This window comes from Xyrauchen texanus, chromosome 43 (genome assembly GCF_025860055.1).
Source record: "Xyrauchen texanus isolate HMW12.3.18 chromosome 43, RBS_HiC_50CHRs, whole genome shotgun sequence".
In the NCBI taxonomy this organism is placed as follows: Eukaryota; Metazoa; Chordata; class Actinopteri; order Cypriniformes; family Catostomidae; genus Xyrauchen; species Xyrauchen texanus.
This window is the reverse complement of record NC_068318.1, coordinates 31,716,600-31,744,144: the sequence shown is the minus strand read 5'-3', so window position 1 is coordinate 31,744,144 and position 27,545 is coordinate 31,716,600. Positions and strand designations below refer to the sequence as shown.

At 42.5% G+C, this 27,545-nt stretch overlaps 1 protein-coding gene across 2 annotated transcripts in view; it reads left to right on the top strand.

Moving 5' to 3' along the window:
* Positions 1-26,908, top strand: part of LOC127635560 (adenomatous polyposis coli protein-like) — a 47,121-nt gene extending 20,213 nt beyond the window's left edge. For both annotated transcript variants that reach the window (XM_052115664.1, XM_052115665.1), the window contains 14 exons: positions 7,036-7,120; positions 8,907-9,096; positions 10,890-10,998; positions 11,113-11,226; positions 11,312-11,395; positions 13,923-14,003; positions 16,367-16,465; positions 16,738-17,116; positions 17,698-17,793; positions 17,913-18,052; positions 18,144-18,221; positions 18,345-18,461; positions 19,345-19,559; positions 19,665-26,908. In XM_052115664.1, the coding sequence (XP_051971624.1) occupies positions 7,036-7,120; positions 8,907-9,096; positions 10,890-10,998; positions 11,113-11,226; positions 11,312-11,395; positions 13,923-14,003; positions 16,367-16,465; positions 16,738-17,116; positions 17,698-17,793; positions 17,913-18,052; positions 18,144-18,221; positions 18,345-18,461; positions 19,345-19,559; positions 19,665-26,016 (8,139 nt within the window). In that variant the 3' untranslated portion in view covers positions 26,017-26,908. The remainder of the gene's footprint in view (positions 1-7,035; positions 7,121-8,906; positions 9,097-10,889; positions 10,999-11,112; positions 11,227-11,311; positions 11,396-13,922; positions 14,004-16,366; positions 16,466-16,737; positions 17,117-17,697; positions 17,794-17,912; positions 18,053-18,143; positions 18,222-18,344; positions 18,462-19,344; positions 19,560-19,664) is intronic.
* Positions 26,909-27,545: the final 637 nt, after the last annotated feature.

Genomic DNA, 27,545 nt, shown 5'->3' with positions numbered 1-27,545 from the left:
ATAATTCAACCCTTATTGATGACTTGATTTATTGACGTCATTTTCTTGTCCCACACACTAGCCTCATTCTTTTTAAGAATAGTAGCCAATTTCACCGTTTCAATCTTGTTTCTCGTCTGTCGCCAGGCTTGTTATTTTTCCTAATTGCATACCGCGTGTCATGTGAAGTTCTCTTTCCACTTTCCAAGGACGTTCTGCCTTTATCGCTGGGAAAGCTAAGAGGCATGCCGTCCGTCCACACGATCCGCGTTCCCACCTCCCAGACTCGCGCCACAGGCCCACAGGTCTCGTATCACTGCAGGTCATATTAAATGCACGCTGGATAGGAATCAGATATGCAAGTATTTCTGGCTCCATGCAGATGGCTGCCTAGGAGCATTGATTTCCATTACTGGGCGGTTTGGGTGACATTTTTAAAAGTTTTCTGTGGTTGGAGCTCCACACAAGAGTGGGCGAATGACTCTAATATTGTACCAAGGGCATCTGCATCGCTGTAACCTGATTCTTTTGGACTTATTCACACGGGACTGGCAGGACGAAGAGCAAAACTAGGACTCCATTATAGCCTTGGAGAACCATTAGGAAATTGTCCTAGCATTAGTCTATCCAAATGTGGATTTGGCCATTGAAAATTAGTTACTTTTTTGTTACTTTTGCATTAAAAGGTGGCATTTCTGACGGTCTGAGATGAGATCAAAGCAATCTCTTAAAAGGTTCAACTTAAACGATGCCTAGTAAATGGTCTGCGCTGATATAGCGCCTTTTTAACCTTAGCGGTATTCAAAGTGCTATACACTGCGTCTCATTCACCCATTCACACACCAATGATGGCAGAGCTGCCATGCAAGGTGCTTACCTGCAATTGGGAGCAACTTGGGGTTCAGTGTCTTGCCCAAGGACACTTCGTCATGTGGGCCGGGAATCAAACCGCGAACCCTGCGATTGGTGGACATCCCGCTCCACCAACTGTGCCACCCCTTGCAAAATAAGTCCAGACTACATTAAGCAAGTAAATAAGGCCTTATTTAATTTCATGATGTGTTTAGCAAGCACAGACAATGATGGTGTTGTCATGCTGCCGTTTGATTCAATGCATCGTCGTGACTCGCAGCATGGTAAAGGCTCCGTAATCACATGACCCCTCCCCTATAATGAAGCTGTTGTTTTCTGAGACGACTCACTGTGACGTCATGCTCCCAGACGTGGAGTAATGCTTCGCAGACACAGAATAACCCTGTGCTGTTGCTTTCTACTGGATAAGACGAGATCAACTGCCAAATCACTTTTGACCTTTGACCTTGTTGACCTCTGGTCATTCGGAAAGGGTGGTCCCGTGAGCTGAATGGGGAAGCATCTGTATTCTCCATGAGGGTTTGGGTCTCTGGGATGGGACGTGGGTGGGGGGTGGCTGCTTCCTGTACGGCTACAGCATTGTTTGGGGCTGCTTCGCCATGCAAACAAACTAGAGAATGCAATGCTATCAAAAGAGGCTAGCAAATGTTTTTGACATGGTTTGGGGCATTATTGGTATCATGGAGGGATCGGGCCCCATTTGGGTGGTGTTGGTCATGATGATGTAAAGGAATATTAACCAAACCATCAGCAGATGTACTGCGGTAAGTTCTGTAAATAATATTTTCGGCTTTGAAATTGGCTTCTTAATGAAGTAGTTCAGATCTAGTCCTTGACATGTAAGGAATGTCTGGGCCGTGGTTGATGGAGGTGATAAAAAATAAAATATTTTAAAAATCTAGTTTGAAACACACGTTTCAAGTTCATGAAAATGTGATATTTGCATCTAATTCGGTTTCATAAAATTTGAAAAACAGTAATAGCATTTTCTACACAAATAAATTGGTGGTTCTGGCACCTTGAATACATGTGAGTGTACACAACTTGATTATTCATTTAAAGTGTTTCAGATATAATTAATTTGACTCAAGAATATCCAAAAGTTTTCTCATGGTTAAACCACATGACCTGAACAAAATGTAGGTTTTAATAAAAATGTTAAAATATTAGATCATTTTTTTTATATTTAGGGTATTTAAGGTCTACAAGGGTTTTTATTGCTTTATGGTTTTTGTCAGCATAAACAACAAAACGGTGACCTACATTTTGGCTACACCATATGGCATTGGTGCAGGTTTTCCAAAAATGTATCATATTTTAAAACGCAATTGTTTCATTGCTTTTTATTTTTATTATTATTTTTTTTATAAATAATTAAAGCTTATTCTGCACTTCTCTTGCCAAAATGTATCTGTTCAAAAAATGTCATTTTTATTGAGACTTGTTTATTTATTTATTATAGGCTGTAGCCTTTAGCCTCCTTGTTAGCGCACCCGCCTCCCACACCTGTTCGAATCCCATTCAGAGCAGGGCGACCAGGGCTGGTTACACTGGTGCCGTGACCCGGATGGGAGTGAGGTTTAGGGGGATGAGTGTAACAGGAGCCTGCTGGTAGATAGCTGTGCAGTGTGTAAACCTCACTCTCCTGACCTCAAGAGATGCGCTAGCGACTGACGCTAGAGGCTGTAGCCTTTAGCCTCCTTGTTAGCGCACCCGCCTCCCACACCTGTTCGAGTCCTGTTCAGAGGGGGGCGACCAGGGCCGGTTATAATGGTGCCATGACCCGGATGGGAGTGAGGTTTAGGGGGATGAGTGTAACAGGAGCCTGCTGGTAGATAGCTGTGCAGTGTGTAAACCTCACTCTCCTGACCTCAAGAGATGCGCTAGCGACTGACGCTAGAGGCTGTAGCCTTTAGCCTCCTTGTTAGCGAACCCGTCTCCAATGCCGGTTCGAGTCCTGTTCAGAGCGGGGTGACCAGGGCCGGTTATAATGGTGCCGTGACCCGGATGGGAGTGAGGTTTAGGGGGATGAGTGTAACAGGAGCCTGCTGGTAGATAGCTGTGCAGTGTGTAAACCTCACTCTCCTGACCTCAAGAGATGCGCTAGCGACTGACGTTAGAGGCTGTAGCCTTTAGCCTCCTTGTTAGCGCACCCGCCTCCCACACCTGTTCGAGTCCTGTTCAGAGCGGGGCGACCAGGGCCGGTTATAATGGTGCCATGACCCGGATGGGAGTGAGGTTTAGGGGGATGAGTGTAACAGGAGCCTGCTGGTAGATAGCTGTGCAGTGTGTAAACCTCACTCTCCTGACCTCAAGAGATGCGCTAGCGACTGACGCTAGAGGCTGTAGCCTTTAGCCTCCTTGTTAGCGAACCCGTCTCCAATGCCGGTTCGAGTCCTGTTCAGAGCGGGGCGACCAGGGCCGGTTATAATGGTGCCGTGACCCGGATGGGAGTGAGGTTTAGGGGGATGAGTGTAACAGGAGCCTGCTGGTAGATAGCTGTGCAGTGTGTAAACCTCACTCTCCTGACCTCAAGAGATGCGCTAGCGACTGACATTAGAGGCTGTAGCCTTTAGCCTCCTTGTTAGCAAACCTGCCTCCAATGCCGGTTCGAGTCCTGTTCAGAGCGGGGCGACCAGGGCCAGTTATAATGGTGCCGTGACCCGGATGGGAGTGAGGTTTAGGGGGATGAGTGTAACAGGAGCCTGCTGGTAGATAGCTGTGCAGTGTGTAAACCTCACTCTCCTGACCTCAAGAGATGCGCTAGCGACTGACGTTAGAGGCTGTAGCCTTTAGCCTCCTTGTTAGCGAACCCGCCTCCAATGCCGGTTCGAGTCCTGTTCAGAGCGGGGCGACCAGGGCCAGTTACAGTTGCACCACATAGCATTTTTTACTTAACACCATGGAAATCTAGGCCCACGGACGGGCCCTTAAATGTACAAAATAAAAGTATGCGATAAACAAAACAGCTGTGTGTTACATTGGTACACATGCCACATATCTTTGGAAAGCTACATTTCTTGATTTTCTATTGATATAAACCATTTTAAGATACAATCACAACAGCAGGTACAATCTATATCTTTGTCAGACCACCAACATATAAACAACCAATAACAAAATTTAGGCAACTCACCTATGATGCCTCATAGTTGTACACTGAGCCATAACTTCCCGACAAAAACGGTGTTGTTTCATTGTCAAATGTCCAAATGATCAAATCAAGTAAAATGTTTAGTCCAAATCACAGTATTACATCAATAAATATCCACAGACTCTTGTTGCATCATTTCAAAGCACCTGGCAGCTGTGCCTAATCTTTCACATATTACCGGTAATAACTTCAGTTCAGATGTAAACATTTCCTATATCCGGTATCAAAATGGAAGCACGCACTCTGGCCTTTCGATTGACACCTCATTTGACCCAATAGGAGCTTCCATGTCCTGTCCACAGCCTTCAATACCCAACCACCATCTGTGTCGAGTGTAAGGGCATACCCACTTTCCTTTGTTTACTGATCAAACCAATTACATTGAAGAGTGGAAATGACTGACGCATCGTATAGCCAATGAAATTCTGAAAACAGTGATATGCGGCTTTAGTGGAACTATTAGATGACGGCTCTGTTATTCCTGTGCGCAAAGTTTCCTCGAGTTTACCCCTGCTGTGCGCCTCCGTGCGTAAATGCATGCAGAGCTGCTTTGGAACTGTTTACACATTTGGCGATTTAAATATGGTGAAACGGACGCGAAAAACAGGATTTTCACCCCAGGATGTGATATAAGAAGGCATTCATTGTCAAAATTCTGAGTTTGGAGATGAAATTTCTGAAAACAATACAGATGATTCAGAGGCAGATGGAGAGATGAGACATGGCTCTGGACAAGTAAGTGTTTTCTTGTGTTTATAACATATATTACTGTATATTCCGCATAAATAAGCTTTAGTTTGAATAATGAATACACATTTTGTAATTACCCTTTGTCCTGTGTTTCCTCAGTGAGTGTTTGAACCGTTTGTGCGTGTTTTTAGTTCATTGTTTGTTTCAGATCTATTGACATGCTATATAGATGTTTTGTATATTTACTGTAAAATATATATATATATATATATATATATATATATATATATAGTAAATAAATCAATAAATATAAGTTGAAAATAAGAATATATGTTGTGTTTGAGAGTCTATTTGTTACAATGCGGGGAGGTGGGGGAGGTGTAGGGCCATCTATTTGTTACAGTGCTGAATTCATGGGGGAGGTGTAGGCCCATCTCTTTGTTCCATAGTACATTGGCAAAGTATACAGTATTTACAGTAAATATACATACAATAATACATTTTTACACACTCGAAAAGAAAAACTAATATATATATATATATATATATATATATATATATATATATATATATATATAGAATACAGAAAAGATGGAGAAGTTGTGTCTAGCTTTGTAAATTACATTTATTTATTATCCCCCACTCAGCAAGCGGCCACATAAAGTGGAGCAGCAGGACAGCACCTCATCAAGAGAGGAGGGCTTTCAGAGAGACCCTTGCTGAGGAGCATGGCAGAGTTGGGGTCTCAATCCACAGCCAGACCCGTATCTCCTGCTCCACGAAGAGCACATCACAGGCTGTTGCACATCACCAAATCTTGCACCGCTGGTCGTCTGAAGTGCAGGCAGTGTCATGCAAAGACACCAGTGAAGTACTCTCCTGTGTTGTGCCTATGTGCTTTGTACACAAATGTGACTGCTACAATGACTGGCATGTTGCTAGAAACATGTACAATTTTATAATGGTTTGTAAATACTTTATGTAAAAATTAATGTAAATAGTTTGTTGTGTATTTTTTATATAAACAAATTGTCCACCATAGCACTAGTTTTGACTCTTTTATATGCACAACATTTAGTTTCAAGAAGGGAAAAGGCACTCTAATGTGTTTATGCATCAGTTACTCTGTGTCAGCAAAACTAATAGTGGATCTGGATATGGAATATGATAGCTCTAAGTGTCATCTTTCATTAGAGCCCACAATTATGACTGTACGTTGAAGCGTTCAAAAGTTGCAGCCTTTTTGTCCTAGGTTTCCAAAGTGACCTTTTGGAGTATCCAAAAGGCACTTTTGTAAAACGCCTGGGTGTACCCTTAGAAAAACATGTGTAAAATATTCATTTTTTTATGATATTGTTATAACATTTGAACCTGGACTAGGTAAGGATTCATGCTGTGATCCCATTGTGTTCTCAAGCTAATAGCTACAAGTTATAGTCATCTGCAGGCATCTGTATGCAAAAAAAAATTTCAGGTGGAAAAAGAAAATTCTATTTCATTGTGTTCAAACTTCTATTACTCAAAATCAGTAGCACTTACAGTAATTCTGACTGCTAGAGAAAAAACTTCAGAGTGTCCCCTTTCAAATGTGACCAAAACCATGCATGTACTCCAAACGGTTCAAGAACAGCTTTAAATTTACTTTGGGTATGCCTTGATTAGGCGTTTTAGGCTAATTTTACAGGATTGGGAAGAGGTTAAAGCCCCAGGAAATATAAAAAGGACTGGTTTCAGAAATTGAAAACATGTTCAGCGCAGAAGAGGTGTTTTGAGTGAATGTATTTTTCAGTGATTGAATAGCTCATGTCATTGACCCCTCTATGGGTGCTATGTCTAATTTACACACATGCAACAGTCACTCAATATCATATTCTATAAATGTAGTATTCTACAAATGCATAGTCATGCATGTTTGTAACATAGTGATGCTCTGTGGTAAACTTTTTGTCTATTACTGGCTGATTTTAACACAAATGTTTTCACCTACGTCGAAACCCCATTTAGGTCAGGGCCTATCGGGCCTAATCCATGGCAACATCACGTATGAAATCACAGCACTGAAGAATTAGCAGGTGCATTTTTGTAGATCTTCAAAGCTGTTTGTGTCTTGCGTCTTCAAAGTACTTCAAAGCTCTTTGATGGAAGTTTTCACGTTATCAGCCCAGTTTGAACCACAGGCAGAAGATATCTTCATGCATGTGGCAAGAGGCAAAAACCGTAACCTTCCATGCTTCATGTTGTATTATCTAAAGATGGCCTTTAGTATTGTACTGCACACAGATAATGTATTTTCAGTGTTTTAAAGAGAAAATAACAATGCCCTTTTCTCTTTTTTGAAGACTGTTTTGAAGCAGCTGCAAGGAAGTATTGAAGAGGACGCCAAAGATTCGCAAGGCCAGGCTGATTTCATGGAGAGAATTAAAGGTGTGTATGTACTAAATGTTCTTATGAGAATGAATCTTTTCTTGTCTAGTATAAATATAAAAAGATCAATTTACTTTAGGAGCAAAATGACATACGGAATATATTAAGTCTTGTTTTCAGAGAAATCAAACTATATTTGTTGGGGTTTATGCTACAAGAAAAAACGATTTGCCAATGGGGTGTGAAACAAATCTTGATTCAAAGGCAAAACAAGTTCATTTTTCCTACCCCATTGGCTAATAGATTTGTCTTGTTTTAAGTATAAATCACTCCAAATTTTGTTTGATTTCTCTGGAAATAAGATTTAAGATTTACTGTCTTGTTTTAAGGACGTTTCGATATTTTGACCCTAAAATAAGACAAAAATACTTGTATTTTTTGTGTGGGGTGATTCTTATAAATCCTGCCAAGAAAATGTCTTCGTCACGTTTAACCCCAAATCATATACAAATAGTATATTTTGCATGAATAAAATGAGGCCTACACATGTGAAAAAGATGCTTTTGTACAATGATTTTTAAGCAAAAATGAAAGGTTGTACCAAGCGAGAACTACTATGGTGTGTAAATACTTCACAGTATAAATAATGTATTATTTTTTATGTTGCAGTATTGAGAGTATCATTGATACTTGGGGGCTAAAATTAGCCAAAGTGGGATTCGACTGATCACAATGTATAGTCAGGACATTAATAATGTGAAAAATTACTATTACAATTTGAAAAAATTTTCAGAACTTCTTAAACTACTTCAAAGAGTTCTCATCAAAAAATCCTCCATGTGCAGCAATGAAAGCTTTGCAGATCCTTGTTGTTCTAGCGGTCAGTTTGTCCAGATACTCAGGTGACCTTTCACCCCACACTTCCTGTAACACTTGCCATAGATGTGTCTGTCTTGTCGGGCACTTCTTACAGTCTAACTGATCCCACAAACGCTAAATGGGGTTAAGATCCGTAACACTCTTTTCCAATTATCTGTTGTCCAATGTCTGTGTTTCTTTGCCCCTTTCGAACCTTTTCTTTTTGATTTTCTGTTTCAAAAGTGTCTTTTTCTTTGCAATTCTTCCCATAAGAGTCTTCTCTTTACTGTTGTACATGAAACTGGTGTTGAGTGGGTAGAATTCAATGAAGCCGTCAGCGGAGGACATGTGAGGCGTCTGTTTCTCAAACTAGAGACTCTGATGTACTTCTCCTCTTGTTTAGTTGTGCATCTGGTCTTCCACATCTTTTCTGTCCTTGTTAGAGACAGTTGTCTTTGTCTTTGAAGACTGTAGTTACACCTTTGGATGAAATCTGCAGTTTTTGGCAATTTCAAGCATTGTATCGCCTTCATTTCTCAAAACAAATATTGACCTTAAGACATGCCAGTCTATTGATACTGTGCAACTCAAAAACAAACACAAAGACAAAGTGAAGCTTCATTTAATGAACCAAATATCTTTCAGCTGAGTTTGATATAATGGCGAGTGACTTTCTAGTGTCAAATGATCATTTTAGCATGATTACTCAAGGATAAGGTGTTGGACTGATACGCAGCATAATTATGATGCCTCTTTTTACCTAGTTTTTTACCATATTATAAGGCCAAATTACTGCATAAGGTTACAATGCAACAAGCTTGGTGTTAAAATACATGGAAGCAAGAGAAATGTCCTTATACATTCTAAATCGGTCTCTTTTGAGGTTCTATCTCCGTTAGGTTCCTATCCTTGAAGGCAGAAAACAGCACAGAGGCATAATGTGGCCGTACATAGAGTAAAAGTCATAATTTCCCCTTCTGTCCTGCAGAAATGAGCCTGGACCCCGGCAGTTACTCTGGCGTAAAGCTGAGGTCCAAGGCCTCACTGCAGGGCTCCAGTTCGGCTCACTCAGCCGACAGCAGCCCCAGTCCCAGTCCCATGAGCTCCTTTCCCAGGAGAGGGGTCACAAATGGGGGCCGAGACAGCGCTGGGTACCTGGAAGAGCTGGAGAAGGAACGGTAAGCTGGCCTTAGGGCCGATTATTCCCCTAATGGCTTGTAAGTAGGTTAAAGATTTCCACTAAAGCTCATGTGGGTTTTGCCAGTAGATTAGTGGTACAGATGGTACATTCCGGATAGCCAATTCAGGTGACAGAATAAAGAAATAAGTCACTCCAGGTTGTGCATACAGTGATTTAACCAGGGTTAAGGGTTGTTTTTAGACAACATGAAGCGGATCACCTTAAATTCCCTAAACTGTGGTTAAATCACTGTAACACATGGTCTTGAGTGACTGTTTTTAAACAATGGTGGGGACTAGAAGTAGAACGATGTTTCTTGTTTAAAGTAGAAAGTCCCACGTTGTGCACCAAATCTTAATTTTTCTGGTTATTATTGGGATTTTGTTAAAATTATAAGCTTCACATTTTTTTGCTTTTAAACCCTCCAAAAATGGGCTCCATTGACTTCCAAAAAGTCATGGAATTGAATTGGCCAAAAACACTCATACACTGATCAGCCACAACATTAAAAGCAGTGACTGGTGAAGTGAATAACATCGATTATCTCATTACAATGGCACCTGTCAAAGGCTGGGATATATTAGGCAGCAATTGAACAGTCAGTTCTTGAATTTCATGTGTTGGAAGCAGGAAAAATGGGCCCTTTGTCTAGGGCCAAATTGTGATGTCTAGACGACTGGGTCATAGCATCTCCAAAGCGGCAGGTCTTATGGGGTGTTCCCGGTATGCAGTGATTAGTACCAACCAAAAGTGGTCCAAGGAAGGACAACCGGTGAAGTGGCGACAGGGTCATGAGTGCCCAAGGCTCATTGATGCACATGAGGATCGAAGGCTATCCCATCTGGTCTGATCCCACAGAAGAGCTACTGTTGTACAAATTGCTGACAGACGTAATGCTGGCCCATGGTATAAAGGTGTCAGGACACACAGTGCATCGCAGCTTGCTGTGTAGACGCAGACCGGTCAAAGTGCCCATGCTGACCCCTGTCCACAGCCGAAAGCGCCTACAATGGGCACGTAAGTGTCAGAACTGGACCATGGAGCAAAATGGAAGAAGGTGGCTTGGTCTGATTAATCACACTTTCATTTAGATCATGTGGACGGCCGGGTGCATGTGCATCGTTTACCTGGGGAAGAGATGGCAGCAGGATGCCCCATGGGAAGATGGCACGCTGGCGGAGGCTGTGTGATGCTCTGGGCGATGTTCTGCTGGGACACCTTGGGTCTGTGCATTCATGTGGATGGAGCTTTGACACGGATCACCTACCTAAAGATTGTTGCAGACCATGTACACACCTTTATAGCAACGGTATTCCCTGATGGCAGTGGCCTCTTTCAGCAGGATAATGCGCCCTGCCACACTGCAAGAATTGTTCAGGAATGGTTTGAGGAACACGACAAAGAGTTCAAGGTGTTGCACTGCCATCCCGATTCCCCAGATCTCAATCCGATTGAACATCTATGGGATGTGCTGGATCAACAAGTCCAATCCATGGAGACCCCACCTCGCAACTTACAGGACTTAAAGGATCTGCTGCCAACGTCTTGGTGCCAGATACCACAGGACACCTTCAGACGTCCATGCCTCGATGGGTCAGAGCTGTTTTGGTGGCACGAGGGTGACCTATATGATATTAGACAGGTGGCTTTAATGTTGTGGCTGATCAGTGTATAAGCTGTTTAACCAAAAGGCTCAACCAATCAGATTTTAGACCTGTATCGTCTGTTTTATAAGCCTCAAGTTTTCTGCTTGTTTTGAATTTTCGTCTCTCAAATTTTGTTTTTTATTAGGTCTTTGTTGATGGCAGAGCTTGAGAAGGAAGAAAAGGGGAAAGACTGGTATTACGCCCAGCTACAAAACCTCACCAAACGGATTGACAGTCTACCGTTGACTGAAAATGTACGCAAATCATATAGAAGCGTGGTGCGATATGCTCTTTATGTTCAGTGCTCATCATCACTGGCTGTAATGATCTCGGTTGACCTCTGTTGCTTTATGGTTCTGTTGTTGTAGTTCTCTCTGCAGACTGATATGACTCGCAGGCAGCTGGAGTACGAGGCCCGACAGATCCGAGCGGCGATGGAGGAACAACTGGGCACATGCCAGGACATGGAGAAACGGGCACAGGTGGGCTCAAGAACCAAAATTGAAGTTGAAGTGTAAAACCGCAGATGATATCTTTAGTGATGTGGTTTTCATCTCTTGTTCTCAGGTGCGTGTAGCACGGATACAGCAGATAGAAAAAGACATGCTGAGGATCCGGACACGTTTGCAAACCCAATCAGCCGACTCAGAGGTACTATATTAATCAAAACTGCAGCCTCTATGCCAATAATGCCAACTACATTTTAAATATTTTCAAATCAATAATATGAGCAAGAGTAATTATGAGGCTTGACTTGTCAAACACCACTAAAAATGGATCAGGGTCAGTCCATCTCAAGTTGTCCACGGTTTACGGAAACCTCAATATCTCGGCTCAGGATGGTCCCAGCTCCTTGGAACAAAAACTGAACTCTAGGGCACATTACCAGGTACATGTACATAAATAAACATTTAGCACATTCTTAAACCTTAGAACTTAAGTCCTATTGTAATCAGGGCTGGACTGGGAAGAGAAATCGGCCCGGGATTTTACATGGCAACTGGCCCAGCTGTTGAGCGGGGGGTGTTTGCTGTCCTTTTCTGCATATTGCGGCGCCTTCGGCACATTTCGCAGCCGAACCACTGGCTCGCTCGGTTCTCCAGATGGACATTATGCCCCTGATTGGCCCAAAAGTGCGTCGACCCACAGGGAAAATGCCCGGTATGCCAGATTACCAGTCCAGCCCTGATTGTAATGCACAAGATTGCTCATAGTTCCAATTTTAGGATCTTTAGGTTTCAGGTTTGAGTATTCTCTTATTGTAATTAAAGCATAATGTAATGTAAGCATAACAAATAATAAAAATGACAATTTTCAGTTTCCTATCTGGTCCCCCACAAGAGATATTCAACCCAAATGTGAGGGGAATTTAAAAAAATTGCACTTTCTTGCCCCCATAAAAAAAGTAAAAAAGAAGAGAAGTCTCAAACCTGAAAGGTTCTGTATGCACACTATACTTACTTAGATACCCCCTAAAAAAAATTTAGACTGATGCTTGAACCCTCCCTATTATAAATTGACCCTGAAATTGGAGCCATGAGTAATTTTGAGCATTTACAATAGGACTTAGGTTCTAAGTCTAAGGATTAAGAATGTGCAGAATGATTTTGTATGTGCATGTTTCTGGTATTGTGCTGTAGAGTTCCAAGGAGCTGGGACCATCCTGAGCCGAAATGTTGAGGTTTCAGTACACCAATGTATAACCAAAATTTGTCATGTGCCATGACACAAAGATGGCCGTCGTGGTTAATCATTCTATCATTCTTTTCTGTCTGTCATTCTATGTCTTTCTGTCCGTCTACCTAATATTATGTTTGTCTGGATGTCTATCTGACTGTGTCTGTCTGTCTATATCTTTTGTTCTGTCTGTCATTCATTATATCTGTCTGTCATTCTGTCTATCTGACTGTGTCTGTCTGTCTGTCTATCTTTTGTTCTTTTTGTCTGTCCATTCATCTATGTCTATCTGTCTGTATCTTTTGTTCTGTCTGTCTTTCATTATATCTGTCTGTCTGTCTATCTAATATTATGTTTGTCTGGATGTCTATCTGACTGTGTCTGTCTATCCATTCATCTATGTCTATCTGTCTGTATCTTTTGTTCTGTCTGTCTTTCATTATGTCTGTCTGTCTATCTAATATTATGTTTGTCTGGATGTCTATCTGACTGTGTCTGTCTATCCATTCATCTATGTCTATCTGTCTGTATCTTTTGTTCTGTCTGTCTTTCATTATGTCTGTCTGTCTATCTAATATTATGTTTGTCTGGATGTCTATCTGACTGTGTCTGTCTATCCATTCATCTATGTCTATCTGTCTGTATCTTTTGTTCTGTCTGTTTGTCATTCTAAATGTCTGTCTGTCTATCTATCTTTTGTTCTTTCTGTCTGTGTGTTTCATTCTGTCTATCTATTTGTCTGTCTGTATCTGTCTATCTGTTTGGCATTCTAAATGTCTGTCTGTCTATCATTCTATGGGTCTGTCTGTATATCTGTCTGTCTGTCTAATGTTTATATCTGTCATTCTATCTGTCCGTGTCTGTCTATTATTATCTCTGTCTGAATGTCTGTCTGCCTATTTATCTTTTTATAGAGGGGTATGCAAGGGATTTTTCTTTTTTACATGTGAATGTGTCGGGATTCTATATATTGATATTATATAGTTCCACAAATATAAGTGTTTATAATTTGCCCATAATGTGTGTTTGTGTGTAGACAGTATATGTGTTCATGTGATTGTCCATCTGAGTAGATTAATCCTATTGGACACTTTTACTTTTCCTCCCCCTCGGTTTCTATAATCTCACCAGTTGAATGAATGATGTATGTAGGTCAGAAAGAGCCTGATGCTCCTGCAGCTGCTGTCCTACAGCCCTAGTGTCTACTCAACCTCTCTCTCTCTCTCTCTCTCTCTCTCTTTCTCTCTATGCTTGAACAGTGTCTACAGAGCGGATTAAACAAGTTATCTCTCCCCTGTAGCCAACAAGCCTCCATCTCACCACCTGTCTTGGCTGATTTCCTTTCCCCTCCTACTTTCACATCAAGATGATTTAGTTGCCCTCTCATTCTATGTTCGTTGTGATTTTGTCTCTGTTGGCAGGGTTGGCTGGCTTACCTTGTAAGAATTAATTTCTTCAATTTCACATCTGCTTTTTGTTATTTTCCACCTTGAATCATCAGGACAAGCATGAACCTGTGGCCCAAACCGAAGGTGCACATGCGTCCGGGGATGCTGGCAGCGGTAGTGCAGCGTGCTCGCAGGTAAGGACGATTGTTGTTCAAACACATGCTGCTCAGGAACAATGTGTGTGGTGTAGGCAGAAAATGATAACTTGTGTTTACAGCTTATACACTCGTTGGCCAGCTCAAGATTCAACCTATGGCTGGCTTGGCCGCAGTGCCAGCACTCGGGTACCGAATTGTCTGTACTGATAATGTAGAAAGGGTGGTATCCATTACATTTTTTAGAGTACATTGACTATATATGGCCACCGAAGTCCATATTGTATGTATATTTAATAGTCTCCAGCTAAATTGGATTCATTGTTCTTTTTTGAAGGCTTCACAAAGAGACCGTTTTTTCAGTCAGTGGCTGCCAAGGATTTCAGGCCTTTTTTAAAAGCCCTTTCTGTCCACGCCAAGAGCTTCAGGGTGCTTTGAATGTTGATGATTTGAATGCAAATGCTAATGGTTTTATTGTTTGGTCATAGAGCCCTGGTGAGACTTTGAAATTCTAAGCATGAACAGGACCTTATTTGTGTTTCATACGGCTGCACTTGATTATTGCAGTAATCTCACTTGAAGGGACATTATTTACAAAGTGAAAAACCATTTATTGCTGAGATTATTTCACGTGTATGCTACATCAATATTTCAAATTTGGGGGTATTTGAATGTAAGAGACTTGGGGACTGCGTTTATATACTGTGCTGTGGAAAAGTATTTGCCCCCATCCCGATTTCTTCAGTTTTTTTTTGTATATCGCACACTGAATTGTTACTAAATCTAACATAAAACAAAGGCAATCTGAGTAAACACAAAATACCGTTTTTAATGATAATTTTATTTATGGAAGCAATAAAGCCATCCAATACCAACTGGGCCTTTGTGAAAAAGTATTTGCCCCCATAGTTACTAAATCCCCAAATCTGTGAAACTGCATTCACAAAGGTCTCCCCCATAGCACACTATGCCAAGATCGAAAGAAATTCCAGAAATGATGAGGAAAAAGATGATTGAAATACATCAGTCTGGGAAGGGTTACAAAGTGATTTCAAAGGCTCTGGGACTCCAAGGAACCATAGGGAGAGCTATTATCTCCAAATGGAGACAACTTGGCACAGTAGTGAACGTTCCCAGAAGTGGTTGACCTCCAAGAGCACAGCGATGACTCATCCAGGAAGTCACAAAAAAGCCAAGGACAACATCCAAGGAACTGCAGGGCTCTCTCGCATCAATAAACGTCACTGTTGGGACCCTGGGTAGCTCAGCGAGTAAAGACGCTGACTACCACCCCTGGAGTTTGCAAGTTCGAATCCAGGGCCTGCTGAGTGACTCCAGCCAGGTCTCCTAAGCAACCAAATTGGCCCGGTTGCTAGGGAGGGTAGAGCCACATGGGGTAACCTCCTCATGGTCGCTATAATGTGCTTCTCACTCTCTGTGGGGCGCATGGTGAGTTGTGAGTGGATGCCACAGTGGATGGCATGAAGCTATACCTCCGTGGTAACGCTGATAGACGGTAGATGCGGAGGCAACTGAGATTCGTCCTCCGCCACCCCAATTGAGGCGAGTCACGACGCCACCACGAGGACTTGGAGCACATTGGGAACTGGACATTCCAAATTGGGGAGAAACCAAAAAATAAACAAAGGTCACTGTTCATGGCTCCACTATCATAAAGACACTGGCCAAAAGTGCCATCCATGAAGAGTGGCTAATCAAGAGTGGCGAGGTGAAAAGCACTACTAATCCAGAAGAACATGTGCCAAAACACACCTTGATGGTCCTAAAATCTCTTGGGAGAGTGTTCTGTGGACTGATGAGTCAAAAGTGGAACTGTTTTGGAAGACAGGGGTCCCGTTACATCTGTAAAGAATTGCACAAAAAGAGCATCATACCTACGATCAAGCATGGTGGGGGTGGTGTGATGTGTTGGGAACCTTTCCTGCTTCAGGGTGACTCTCAATAATTGAGCGAAACATGAATTCTGCTCTCCACCAGAAGATCATCAGTCCGTGAGTTGAAGCTCAAGCACAACTGGATTAAGCAGCAAGACAGCGATCCAAAGCACAGGAGACCTTAAACGGGCAGTTCATGCTCGAAAAGTGTGTCTGATCTAAAGCAGTTCTGCAAAGAAAAGTGGGACAAAATTCCCCCACAGCGTTGTGAAAGTCTGATCTCCAGATATCAGAAGCGTTTGATGCAGTTGTTGCTGCTAAAGGTGGCACAACCAGCTATTAAGTTCAAGGGGCAGTTAGTTTTTCACATGGGTGATATAGGTGATTGATGACTTTTTTTGCTTCAATAAAAAAATATATGTTTGAAAACTGTATTTTGTGTTTACTCAGGTCTTTTTGTATGTTATGTCTCATTTGAAGATCTAAAATTTGTATTTTGGCTGACAGGGCTCAAGTTCTCGAGTCGACCACGACACAGTCAGTGAGATGAGCAGCACGGGAAGTTATTCTGTCCCACGACGATTGACTAGTCATCTTGGCACTAAGGTAAGCTAGTGCTAAACTTTCTCTATTGGGTCGTTTAATTCTCAAGACTAAAATTACTTGCAAAGACATCAGTTGAATATGTATTGGTAGCATGCTTTGCTTTAGTAGAGGTTTAGGGTCCTAGGATACTATTAATTTTGGGCTTTGTTTGAGGATCATGGAGTGTAGACTAGAAAGTAGGGTTGACATTGGGATTTGAACTTAGGTCCCCATGAGCAAACAGTTCTTATATGTCCTGGGGCTCTGACACTGTTGTGTTCTGTTATATGCAGGTTGAAATGGTGTACTCTCTGCTTTCCATGCTGGGGACTCATGACAAAGACGACATGTCTCGGACGCTCCTGGCCATGTCGAGTTCTCAGGATAGCTGCATTGCCATGCGTCAATCCGGCTGCCTGCCGCTGCTCATCCAGCTTCTCCATGGCAACGACAAGGACTCTATGTTGCTTGGAAATTCTCGGGGCAGCAAAGAGGCCCGGGCGAGGGCTAGCGCTGCCCTGCATAACATTATTCATTCACAGCCCGATGACAAGCGCGGACGACGGGAGATCCGGGTCCTCCACCTGCTGGAGCAGATCCGGGCGTACTGCGAGACCTGCTGGGAGTGGCAGGAGAGTCACGAGCGCGGCGTAGACCAGGATAAGAACCCAAGTAAGACCCGGTTTATCTCAAACTCGTCTCCTGTATTGTCTTCAGAAATATCACAAGAAGGATACGAGATGTCTTGTAGTATCCTCATTTTAGATCTATAAGCATAGAAAATGCAGTGATAGATCAATATGTATTTACAAAGCTGTTAAATTGGCTAATATTTGGCCATTTTTGGAGTGCCAAATTCTACTACCAGCCTTGTCAGTGGTAAATAAACTCTGATCTCTTTGGATACTCTGGACTCTGATTTTCACGTTGTTAGGGACCGTTTTGTGAAAATGTTTAGTCAACATTGTTTAAAATTGGCGCTCTTTCAATTTCAGCAATTTTGGGTACAACTCATGTCGTCATTGAGTTATATTATCAATGTTAAAGTATTAAAAAAAGCCATTGAATGTCTCCAATTTCTTTTTTTATCCCATAGATGACTCTTTAATAATTTATGGATGTTATTCAAATGAAATAGGCTGGTGGGAAGGAGCTTAATGGATGATTTCGTAACTGTTCTCAGTGGATAAGTACTGTATATAATGAATGCATATGTAACCGTATGACCTCATTCACTTTTGCGTTCATTACAGTGCCTTCTCCCGTCGAGCATCAGATTTGCCCAGCAGTTTGTGTTCTCATGAAGTTGTCCTTTGATGAAGAACACAGACATGCTATGAATGAACTTGGTATGTTTTCCAAACGTATTGATTTAACCATTAAACCGTATTGAGTGAAAACGGTCCATCGCTTTATTCTAAATGTCTAAATGTCATTGGCTAAATGCTTCAATGCAATGTTTGGGCAGGTGGACTTCAGGCGATTGGAGAGCTCCTGCAAGTTGACTGTGAGATTTACGGTCTTACTAGTGATCACTACAGTGTTACGCTAAGACGATATGCTGGGATGGCTCTTACTAATCTAACTTTTGGAGATGTAGCGAACAAGGCAAGTTATCTCGTTGTTATATGCATAAGTGTAGCCATTGATTGATTACTTTTTAATTATTTCATTGTAACATTTGTCATCATGCCGGCAGGCTACGCTTTGTTCCATGAAAGGTTGCATGAGGGCAATGGTGGCTCAGCTGAAATCAGAGAGTGAGGACCTACAGCAGGTACAACACTGTTAGGAACTTGTATGTGTATCACATTAAATATTTCAGCCATATTTTAGGCTAGGTGAGTAATTCAGAATTATCTGCACTAATATGCACTAAGATATGCTACATCTGCTTCAGGTAATTGCGAGTGTTTTGAGGAACCTGTCATGGCGAGCTGATGTTAACAGTAAGAAGATCTTACGAGAAGTTGGCAGTGTAAGGGCCCTGATGGAGTGTGCCTTAGAAGTTCAAAAGGTGAGGTGTCTCTGAAATTCTGTAATAAATTCTTTAAAGGGGACCTATTATGTAAAATTCACTTTTACATGGTTTGTACATAAATGTGAGTCGGCTGTGTGTACACACAACCACCCTACAACCACTCCTCTTATATTTCTATTCATCAAAAACAGTGTGTCAAAATGAAGTGTTTTTGTTTCTGCTCTAAAGTGACGTCACGTTAGAGCAGGCCACGCCCACGACTGGTGACGGACTCCACCCTATTATCATAGCACCTCCTCTGAGTGATCTACGCACAGTCAGTTCTGGAACAGATACAGTGAGAAGAATAATGTCTCATAAGTGTTCTGTTGTTGCTGTAAAAGTGAACATAAGTCTTCATGTACTCCCGGCATCAGAGCCACTGAAGACGCAGTGGACAAGCTGGTCTGGTAATCTGGCATACCGGCATTTTCCTGGTGGAGAACCGAGCAGACTGATGGGTCGGCCGCGAAACGGGCCAAATGGGCCGCAATAAGCTAAAATGAGCCGCCACGTTATAAAGAACGGACCACAAAACGGCGTTGCGATATGCAGTAACCGAAGCAGGAGCTGTAAAGGCACAGCCCTCTTCCAGAAAGGGGGCGGGGAGCAGCAGCTCATTTGCATTTAAAGAGACACACACGAATCAGTGTTTTTGATTCCACCCAAAAAGAGGCATTTATAACATGGTATAATAAATTATCCGTGGGGTATTTTGAGCTGAAACTTCACAGACACATTCTGGGGACACCTGAGACTTAAATTACATCTTATAAAAAAGGGCATAATAGGTCTCCTTTAATAATTAATGTAAGAATCCAAAAAGGCCACTCGATAACACATTAAATGAATGACTTCTTGTACTTATGTATCCTTACAGGAATCCACATTAAAAAGTGTCCTGAGTGCCCTTTGGAACCTATCAGCTCATTGCACTGAAAACAAAGCTGATATCTGTACCGTTCCAGGGGCTTTGGCCTTTTTAGTGAGCACTCTAACATACAGAAGCCAAACCAACACCCTTGCCATAATAGAAAGTGGTGGCGGCATCCTGAGAAACGTGTCAAGCCTCATCGCCACAAATGAGGAGCACAGGTAGAGGACGTTTTTATATATAATATAATTTATATAATAAAATATATATTTTTTGAAAGTCAAATGTGTCCAAATTGCAACTAACATTTCCTTTCTCTTTTTCAGGCAAATATTGAGGGAAAACAGCTGTCTACAGACTCTTCTTCAGCACCTTAAATCACACAGTCTGACAATAGTAAGCAATGCCTGTGGAACACTGTGGAACCTCTCTGCTCGCAATGCAAAAGATCAGGAGGCATTATGGGACATGGGTGCGGTTAGCATGCTGAAGAACCTCATTCACTCAAAGCACAAGATGATAGCTATGGGAAGTGCGGCTGCTTTGAGAAACCTCATGGCCAATCGGCCTGCCAAATATAAGGATGCCAACATAATGTCCCCTGGATCCAGTTTGCCTTCCCTCCATGTAAGAAAACAGAAAGCACTATTTGAAGAACTCGATGCACAGCACCTCTCTGAAACCTTTGATAATATTGACAATTTGAGCCCAAAGGCCTCTCACAGGGTCAAGCCAAGACACAAGCAAAATTCCTATGGTGACTACGATGGTGTCTGTCGGACAGACGGTTATAGCCCTAACGGAGTCAGTGTTCGTTCACCTTATATGAACACCCCAGTCCTCTCAAGTCCATCCTCTCGAGACAATAGAGGAAATGCAGAAAGTGTCCGAGCTGAGAGGGACCGAAGTCTAGATCGGGAGCGAAGGGGGTTCCATCCAGAGCCGGAGTCTGCCAAGCGAATGCTACATATACCTACAACTGCAGCTCAAATTGCAGTGGTTATGGAGGAAGTGCAAAGCATGCACTTAAGTATGGATGATAGAAATGCAGGATCCACGCCAGACCCTCACCCAGTGCAAGATGACATGATCAGACGTCAGACTGCTGTGCATAATCACCAAAATATTTACAGCTACAGCAAAACTGACCCATCAGGCAGACCGTGTCCAATGCCCAAACTGGAGTACAGAGCATCGAATGACAGTCTGAATAGTGTCAACAGCACTGATGGTTATGGTAAAAGGGGTCAAATGAAGCCATCAGTGGACTCGTACTCAGAAGATGATGAAGGCAAATGCTGCATCTATAGGAAATATCCAGCGGACCTTGCCCATAAGATACACAATGCAAATCACATGGAAGATGACAATGGAGATCTGGATACACCTATCAACTACAGTTTGAAGTATTCAGATGAACAACTCAACTCTGGTCGACAAAGCCCAAGCCAGAATGAAAGATGGGCAAGGACTAAGCTCCTTGATGATGAAAGGAAACGGCCTGATCAGAAACCACCAAGATCCCAAAGCCCAGGATACCCCATGTACACCGAAGGCAGTAGTGAGGGAGAAGACAAACTGAAAAAGTACCAACCCAGGTTTGTCCAACAGGACATGCCTGGATTTAGGTCCAGGGGCTCCAGTGAACAAGTGAACAGTAGCTCCAATCATGGACTTAATAAAAAGATTTCTCAAACCATCTGCACTGTTGATGATTATACAGATGATAAACCAACAAACTACAGTGAGTGCTATTCGGAGGAAGAAGAGCTTGATGAACAAACTTCAAATTACAGCATGAAATACAATGAGAATCACCACATAGAACAGCCAATTGATTACAGTTTGAAATATCCTGATGCTTCCTCCAAGAAGCCCATGTTTAGTCATTCAAAGCCATCTTCTACCAAGAGCTCTGGCAAAGACCATTTAAGCCAAGATAGTTCCTCATCTGTGGCATCTGTAAAGAATCAGGGCAGGCAAAAACAGCTTCACCCATCGTCTGCTCAAAGCAGATCAGGCCCAACTAGAGCATTGCAGAAGAATCCAACCTGCAAGGCTTCTACAATAAATCAAGAAACATTACAGACATATTGTGTGGAGGACACTCCCATATGTTTCTCACGTGGTAGCTCTTTATCGTCATTGTCCTCAGAAGAAGATGAAATGGAAATCTGCAAGCGTAATGCCAACTCAGCCACTAACTACACTACTCTGCCTATATCAGAAAAGGAAACCACTAGTAGCATTGCACCAGACCAAAGCACTGCTGAGAGCCAGTCATCAGTGCATTATATCCGTACAAAACCCCCACGACATCAGGGACACTTGGGGCATGGAGATGGCTCCAGGAATCACAAAACGGTTGATTTTTCATCAGGTGCGAAATCGCCATCAAAAAGTGGTGCCCAAACACCCAAAAGCCCTCCTGAACACTATGTACAAGAGACTCCTCTCATGTTCAGCAGATGTACATCTGTCAGCTCCCTTGAGAGTTTTGAGAGTCATTCCATTGCAAGTTCTGTGCAAAGTGAGCCATGCAGTGGGATGGTCAGTGGAATTATAAGCCCAAGTGATTTGCCTGATAGCCCTGGACAAACAATGCCTCCAAGTCGTAGTAAGACACCCCCACCTCCACCACCACGATCCTCATCAGTAAAACAAAAAGTTACAGTGCCGCCACATTCTGAAAAACAGGATTTTCCGCCAAGGCATGCAGTTGTTAGTGCTGCTGTACGGAAAGTGCAGGTTCTTCCAGATAATGATACACTTTTACATTTTTCCACAGAAAGCACTCCCGATGGCTTCTCTTGTGCTTCAAGCCTTAGTGCAATTAGTTTAGATGAACCCTTTATTCAGAAAGATATTGAGCTAAAGCTAATGCCGCCAGTTCATGAAGATGACCATAGTAATGATGTGGAGCTTGAGAACGAAGATATTCAAGAGTCCAAAGTTCAGGAGAAACCACTATCAACCTCTGAAGCTGGAAAGGACATGTTAGATGACTCGGATGACGATGATGACATAGAGATTCTAGAGGCTTGCATTAACTCCGCAATGCCAACAAAATCATCACGAAAACCCAAAAAGCAATCGCCCACAAACAACTCAAGGATACCCCCACCTGTGGCTCATAAACCAAGTCAGCTCCCTGTTTATAAATTGTTGCCCCCTCAAAGTAGAGGACAACAGCTGAAGCATGTGACCCTAGCTCATGGTGAAGACATGCCACAGGTTTACTGTGTTGAGGGAACACCAATTAACTTTTCCACAGCAACATCTCTCAGTGACCTCACTATTGATTCACCCCCAAATGAGTTGGCAGGTCTTGAAACATCAGCTCTCCATGCAGAAGCATCTGGTCCAAGACGAGACACTCTACCAGAGGGGAAAAGTGCAGTGACTAAAGATACCAGTGTATCATCTCCCACACAATCTTCTCTGGCTGAGAATGAAGGGGATGATATTCTGGCAGAGTGCATAAATTCTGCGATGCCCAAAGGCAAAATTCAAAAGCCATTCAGAGTGCAGAAAATGTCTGATCAGTCTCCGCATCCATGTATTCCCCCTGGCAGTATAGTTCAGCAAGACTTGGAAAAGAAAAAGCCAACTTCTCCTGTAAAACCCATGCCACAAAGCAACGAGTACAGAGCAAGGATGCTCAAAAGGCCAGAGGCTCCTCATGGCATGGCAGAAGTGGCATCATATCCATATAAAAACAAAGAAACCAAAAAGCCAGAGCCCAAAGTAGTCACAATAGAGTTGGCAGATAAGCCTGCTAATGCTGAGGAGAGAACACGCCCTGGGTTTGCCTTTGACTCTCCACATCATTACACACCAATTGAGGGAACACCTTATTGTTTCTCTCGCAATGATTCACTGAGTTCACTTGACTTTGAGGATGATGATCTGGACTTGTCCAAGGAAAAGGCTGAGCTGCGAAAAAATAAAGAGCAAAGAAAAGTTCCACCTTTGAAGTGCAGTATAGATCAGCCAGTAAGCACCAACAGGGTACCAGTATTTCAGACAGCGCCAACAAAACCTCTTCATAAATCTGGAAGTTTTCCACAAGCACCTAAAGAAAATAGAGTAGCAGTGTGCGATGAAAAACAAAGGTTTTCAATTGAAGACACACCAGTATGTTTCTCAAGAAACTCATCACTTAGTTCACTTAGTGACATTGACCAAGAAAACAACAACAAAGACTGCTCACACAAAGACGATGAAACCCAGATCGAAGTACCAAGGCCACCAGCCTCTGGTTATGCACCAAAAGCCTTTCATGTGGAAGACACCCCTGTGTGTTTCTCGAGAAATAGTTCTCTTAGCTCTCTCAGTATTGATTCAGAAGATGACCTTCTACAAGAATGCATCAGTTCTGCAATGCCAAAGAAAAAGAAACAACTACAGAGAAATAAGTCTGAGGAACCAGGGATTAAGGAAGACAAAAGCATGTTGGCTGATGGCATTTTAGCAGAAGAACCAGATCTTACATTAGATCTAACAGACACTCACAGTCCTTTTTCAGAGCAAGCCTTATCACCAGACTCTGAATCATTTGACTGGAAAGCCATTCAAGAGGGTGCTAATTCTATTGTGAGCTGTCTTCATCAAGCTGCAGCGAGTCTCTCCAGACAAGGTTCCTCTGATTCAGACTCTATACTCTCACTAAAATCTGGCATCTCCATTGGGTCACCTTTCCATCTTCCATTAAATCAAGATGACAATAAGCCTGCTGCAAACAAAGGGCCAAGAATACTAAAACCTGGTGAAAAAAGCACTTTAGAGGAAAAAAAGAAAGAGGAGGAATCAGCCAAGGGCCTGAAAGGGGGAAAGAAAGTGTATAAAAGCCTGATCACAGGAAAGCCCCGACCAAGTCTTGAAAGCATGTCCTCTCAGCATAGGCAAGCTCAAGTACCCGTGATCTCTAGAGGCAGGACAATGATTCATGTTCCTGGTGTGAGAAGCAGCTCTCCTAGCACCAGTCCAGTTCCTAAAAAGCCCCCTCCACGTGGCCAGATGTCAAAACCACCTTCCCAAGCACCAGGTCCTGGGAACTCTCCAAGAGCCATGAAAGTAGCAGCAAGTTCTGAACCTTGTCCTGCCAGGGATCCTCAATCTGCTCAAGGAGGGTCAAGTAAAGCTTCGTCTCGATCGGGGTCCAGAGACTCCACTCCTTCTAGACCAGTTCAGCAATCTCTAACAAGGCCCATGCAGTCTCCTGGTCATGCCTCTGTCTCACCAGGTAGGAACGTTCTTAGCCCCTTTAATAAATTATCTCAAATGCCTCGTACTGCCTCTCCCAGTTCTGCTTCAGTAAAGTCATCGGGATCTGGCCGCATGGCTTACACTTCTCCAGGAAGGCAACTGGGCCAGCAAACGCCAACAAAGCAGAGTGGTTTACCAAGAAGTACTAGTGGTATTCCTAGAAGTGAATCTGCCTCAAAAATTCTAAATCAATGTGGAGCCACAGGCCCTCCAAAAAAGGCGGATACGTCCAGAATGTCATCCACAAAGTCAAGTGGAAGTGAGTCTGACCGGTCTGAGAAACCTGGACTTGTTCGTCAGTCAACATTTATCAAAGAAGCCCCTAGCCCAACACTAAAAAGGAAATTAGAAGAGTCTGCCTCCTTTGAGTCCTTGTCTCCTTCCTCTCCAAGCCAATCACAGACACCAGTATCTAGTCCATCATTACCAGATATGTCACTTAGTCTGCCCTACCAGGGAAGCGGATGGAGAACCCCCCACAGTGAAAACACTGACGAGAACGGTGATGGCAAGTCACTCCGAAGACATGACATCTCCCGATCCCATTCAGAAAGTCCATCCAGGCTCCCAATCAACAGGACAGGGACATGGAAAAGAGAGCACAGCAAGCATTCAACTTCTCTCCCAAGAGTTGGCACTTGGAAAAGAACTGGCAGCAGCTCTTCCATTCTCTCTGCCTCTTCTGAGTCCAGTGAAAAGGGCAGAAGTGAGGATGAGCGGCAATCCACTAATCCACCAAAAAAATCAGGGGGCCTTGAACGGAAAGGAACATGGAGGAAAATTAAGGAAAGTGAAATGGCACCTATGACATTAGACTTACCAGATCTAACTGGTGATGCTGCTCATTCAATGAGTGCTGCTATGTCCAAGACGGAAGATGTCTGGGTGAGAATTGAAGACTGTCCCATAAACAATCCAAGGTCTAGTAAATCACCAACAGGAAACACACCTCCTGTTATTGACTTAAAGTCAATCAAAGGGCTTCCTTGTGACCGGGACTCAAGCGAATTACACTCAAAACAGCCACTAGCAAATGAGAATGCAGCTCTGTGCCCTCTGGGCTCAGAAACTAATCTGAATTTGCTCAGGAGTAGTGAGTCTCTTGATAAAAAGGTCACCGACATCAAGCCTTCAAATAACCCAAACACTGGCACAGACATGCATGAATTCCCCGTTGCTGAACGCACTCCATTTAGCTCAAGTAATTCTAGCAAACACAGCTCCCCTAGTGGTGCCGTGGCCGCTAGGGTAAGTCCTTTCAATTACACGCCAAGCCCCAGAAAGAGCAGTACCGACATTGCAACACCTAGACCATCTCAAATCCCAACACCTATTACAGGCAACGTAAAAAAGAGAGACACTAAAGGAGACACGCCCGAAAGTGGATCCTACATTGTCACCTCTGTGTAAGACTTTCTGGTCTCTTTATGATCGCTGCTAGAAAACACTTAAAACAGACTCTATAAGTCACTGTCATAGAACTTATTGTAGTCCTGTGTTTGGCAGCATTCTGGCGGGTTTATTGCTGTTATATGGTGGCTGCAAATGTTGGCTTCAACCACCATAAGGACAATTGACAATTTGTACTGTACAGATTTTATTATGTATATATTTAATTTAACCGCACATCAGGATCCCGTATCTTGCTTGACTTTACAAGATAACAGCTAAAGATGGAACATTTTGGATGTTGTTAAACTTCTGGTGGACTTGTGCATTACTAATGCATTTCAAAAAACTGTAAACCTGCATTAATTCCAATGTTAAAGTCATTCTTACTGTTGCATATTGTATGTTGCATAATGGATTTTCTCCTTGCATGCACCAATTCAGTGGTATAGTATTTCCTATATAGATAAACATTTCTGTGGACACATGACCTGTACTGATATCTGTAGTGTAACATTTTACACTTTTGTGAAGTAACCCTCGGAACTGTTGAATGATGATGTTGATGGTCAACATAGAGAATATATATATATAAAACATAGATCCATTGCTCTGCTGTTTGTGTATAGTTGTTGCCAGGTGAGGCGTGTGTCTTTTCTTTGAAATTGTACTCTCGAAAGGACTGAAGTAATGTTTAAAACTTAAATTATTCCCATAGGTTTTGGTGTTGGTACCTTTTTAAAAGCCGTTTTGCTTCCCCTATTATTTGGTAACTGTTTAAGCACATAATTAGATAAAACTGTTTTGCCAAAACCACGTTGTAAATAATCACATTGAGTTTTTATTTTTCTCATGCAATAAAGTGGGCAGATCGATGTTTACAAGATATTTCCAATAAAATATAGTAAATAAACACAATAAACTATCATTTTCGTGAATCTAGTATTATTCCACCATTTTAAAGGATGTTTATCTGAAAAACAAACATGTTTAACCCACCAAGATGCCTTTAAGACCCCTGAACCTAGTAAAAAAAAAAACCAAAAAGCTATTTTTTTGTATTGCATACACACTCCTGGGTCATTTAGTGTAAAGCATGTACTCGTCTAATTTGGTATGGCAAACAAATGTTCTGATCACATACAGTCAGTTTTCAGAAATGTGATCGTTACCATCAGTTATGATGACTAGAAAAATCAGTTGGCAATCGTTTTGTACCGGCAGCCATATCACCCTGCAGCTATTGCCTGGTTGCCAACTAAAGCTGAGCAGGGTTGAGTCTGGCCAGTACCTGGATGGGAGGGAGACCTCCTGGGGAAAAACCAAGGTTGCTGCTGGAAGTGGTATTAGGGAGGCCAGCAGGGGGTGCTCACCCTACGGTCTGTGTGGGTCCTAATGCCCCAGTATAGTGACGGGGACACCATTGTTTCTTTGAGCAAGGCACTTAACTCCAGGTTGCTCCGGGGGGATTGTCCCTGTAATAAGGGCTCTGTAAGTCGCTTTGGATAAAAGCATCTGCCAAATGCATACATGTAAATGTAAATATATAC